This window comes from Manis pentadactyla, chromosome 15 (genome assembly GCF_030020395.1).
Source record: "Manis pentadactyla isolate mManPen7 chromosome 15, mManPen7.hap1, whole genome shotgun sequence".
Classification (NCBI taxonomy): Eukaryota; Metazoa; Chordata; class Mammalia; order Pholidota; family Manidae; genus Manis; species Manis pentadactyla.
Window position 1 is genome coordinate 19,750,628 of NC_080033.1, and position 3,200 is coordinate 19,753,827.

At 47.8% G+C, this 3,200-nt stretch overlaps 1 protein-coding gene across 3 annotated transcripts in view; it reads left to right on the top strand.

Moving 5' to 3' along the window:
• The window catches only part of WDR62 (WD repeat domain 62), a 49,216-nt gene that overhangs the window by 1,016 nt on the left and 45,000 nt on the right, over positions 1-3,200 (top strand). For all 3 annotated transcript variants that reach the window (XM_036929080.2, XM_057493191.1, XM_036929082.2), the window contains exons 2-3: positions 364-455; positions 1,378-1,440. In XM_036929080.2, the coding sequence (XP_036784975.2) occupies positions 364-455; positions 1,378-1,440 (155 nt within the window). The remainder of the gene's footprint in view (positions 1-363; positions 456-1,377; positions 1,441-3,200) is intronic.

Consider the following 3,200-nt stretch of genomic DNA (forward strand, 5'->3'; position numbering starts at 1 on the left):
CTTCGTGGTCTTTTTTTCTTCTTTTCCTATCTACTGCTGACATCTGCTTTACCTATTTGTTCTGTTCATTTTCTATGCCCTCCATCCTATCACCACCAGAATGTTAGCTCCAAGAGGGCAGGGATTTTTGTCTGTCTTCCTCCATTCCTTGTTTGGACATTTTATATATAGGACATCCATTCTGTGCCCTATGTGTATCTGTCAAAAGGAATGTTGAGGAGAAAAGTGTAAGCTGCTGGTAGCGTGGGCTGTAGAAGCCCAGTGAGTGTGTAGGATGTACGGACTGAGTGGGTGGCTGAGGCAGCTGTGCCATGTGGAGCCTGCTGAGGCAGATGCTTCTGACTTGGACCTTTTCCTCCACAGGTGTCGCTTGAGAAGGTGCTCGGCATCACAGCCCAGAGCAGCAGTGGCCTAACCTGTGACCCCAACACAGGCCATGTGGCCTACCTGGCAGGGTGAGCAAATGGGTGGGCTTAGGCTTTTCCATCTGTAAATACAGATAATGCTGCCTACCTCTGAGGGCTATGGAGAAGATTCCACATGTCCATTTGTGTCTAGAACTGTTCCTGGCATGTAGGGAGCACCATGAAAGCCTTATTGTGACAGCAGTTGGGAAGTGGCAGTGATTCTGGGAAAGATAGGTGGTTAAGACCCAAGCCATGGTATCAGGCAACCTGGATTTGTGTCCCAGCTCCATTATGTGTTCTTTTCTGAGCCTCTGCTTTTCCATAAAATAGAAGTAGCAATACCCTCCTCTTGGGTAGTTGAGAGGACTGAAGGACATCCTACAACTGTTTATTCCCCTAATGCTGATCTAGCCTGGCATTGTTCTAGGCACTGAAGGGACCCTACCACCACCACAGGGCAAGGCAGACTCATAGTCATTCCTGATGAACAGTAACTATAATAGAATCTTTGGGAAGCAGCTCAAGTAAAGGACAAGGGTGGCTTTTGAATCTGAGGGGTATGGATTCACATCCTTACTCTGTCCCTAATCCGCTGGTTGGCCCTAGGCAAAGGACTTACCCTCTCTGTGTTTCAATTTCCTCTTCTATAAAATGAATCTAAGGTTCCTGACCTCGCTTGGCAGTTGTGAGGATTTAAAGAGATTGTGTACATGAGACCTTCATTAGCCCAGGGCCTGACAGAATAATTGCTACAGAGGAAATCTTGGTTTCTATTTAATAATGTATTAATAATAATGTGAAATGCCCTAGAATTCTTTGCATAGAAGGAATGCAAACCTGGAGGAGGAGACAAGCGGATCTTCTGTTCAGGCAGCCTTATTTATGTGCGGGCTCCTGTGTTGGGAATAGGATCATCCCTGGAAACCCCAGTACTCCCCTCAGTTTGGCATGTTTTTCTTTTTCTTCCCAGCTGTGTGGTGGTGATGTTGAACCCCAAGGAGAACAAGCAACAGCACATTTTTAACACTGCCAGGTAGGCTGAGGCCTGGGTGTGGGATAGCGGTGGGCCCAAGGTCCTGGCACATACCCGACATTGCCTGGAAGTGCCCATAGCTGGGTGACTGACTCGTTCATTCACCCATCAGGTCAGCAACATTCACCAAGTGTCTGCTCTGTGCAGACACTAGGTACTATTCCACTGAACAAAAGAGAAGAGAATCTCTGCTCTCACAGAGCTGACAGTTCCTCAGGGGAGACAAACTAAACCAGTTGGCAGATCACTAGCCACATAACCATTGCTGTGGAGGAAATGATGGGGATGTGTTAGGGCAGGTTTGAGGTCAGAGAGTTGGGGGAAAGCCATATCAGAGGGCTCAGGGAAGGCCTCCCTGAGGCTGAGACCTGAAGGAAGTGAGGCAGTGACCTGTGTGAAGAGAGTGTTCCAGGCAGAGGAAACAGCAAGGGCGAAGGCCCCACAGTTATTAAGAATCTTGGGTTGTTGAGGAGCAGCCAGGGATTTCTGTGCCTGGAATGGAGGAGTGGGTGAGGGGACTAGGAGGCTGGAACATGCAGAAGCTATGTCACATGAGCCTTGGTGACGGGGGGGATATTACACTGAATGCAAAGGGAAGCCACTGGAGGGTGTTTACGGGCTAGGGATACGCTCTCCGCAACCCATCCCTCCAGCATGCTCTGTCTCCCTTCCCTGCTGCACTCTTCTCCACAAAATGTGCTCCTTTCTCATATGCTATTGAATTTTTTCACTGATGATATTCACTGTCTGTCTCCTTTCCACAATGTGAGCTCTTGAGGGCAGGGACTGTCTCTTAATAAATTTCTGTGTCCCTATCAGCTAAAGCAGTGTCTAGCATGTTGATGGCACTTACTATTTCATGAATGAATGAATGTTACGTGATCCTGGTTTAGGCTGCCAGTTTACTAGAGAAGGCCCTTGGCTCTGAGCAGGTCCAGCTTGGGTCTGATTGATCACTGTGTCATCATGGGGCTTTGGTCCCAATTGGGTTGTGAACTTTAGGAGGCACCCACAGAGATCAAGCTTAACTCCTCTGGCATGGTTCTTCAGATGGACAGATAGGATGTGGGTTTTCTCTTTCCCTTATGGTCCCTAAGATAGGTCCTCAAAGATATGACAGGTCCCTATGGTATGGCAGATACAGATTCTCTCTTAGAAGGGACTTCTTGGACCCATGGCTCCTGACAGGGTTCTGTCACTGGTGGTGAGGGCGGGCCTGGGCTTCAGTCCTGGCCCAAGTGTTTATTCACTATGTGATCTCTGGAGAGATACTTATTGGCAACAATCCAAACTAGAGGCTAATAGACTTGTCTGACATGTTTTAAGGATTGGACTTAGTTGGCAATATTTAAAGTTTTTTGCACAAAAATCCAGATGTTCCTCTCCTTTTTTGGAAAAATGAAAGATTCTGGCCCCTGGGGCTCAAATTCCCCTATGGCAGCAGTTGGCTGGAGTTTTGTGGCATTTGTCAGAGTCCCCCTTGGCCAGTTTCTCTCATCCTCCCTGATTACTGTAGGTGGTAGAATAGGTAACCTTGATCTGAAGCAGGTGGCATGGAGGTGTCCACTGTTAACCACTGGCAGGTCTGTCTGAGGTGTTGGTATAGCCAGTGTGGAGCCAGGTTGACCCTGGCTGCATTTGAGAGTCATCTGAACCCTGGGCCTCACTCCCAGAGAAGGCCAAATTAGTTGGTATGGAGTGAAGCCTGGGTATTAGCAATTTTTAAACGTTTCATATGAAAATAATTTCAAACAGACAAG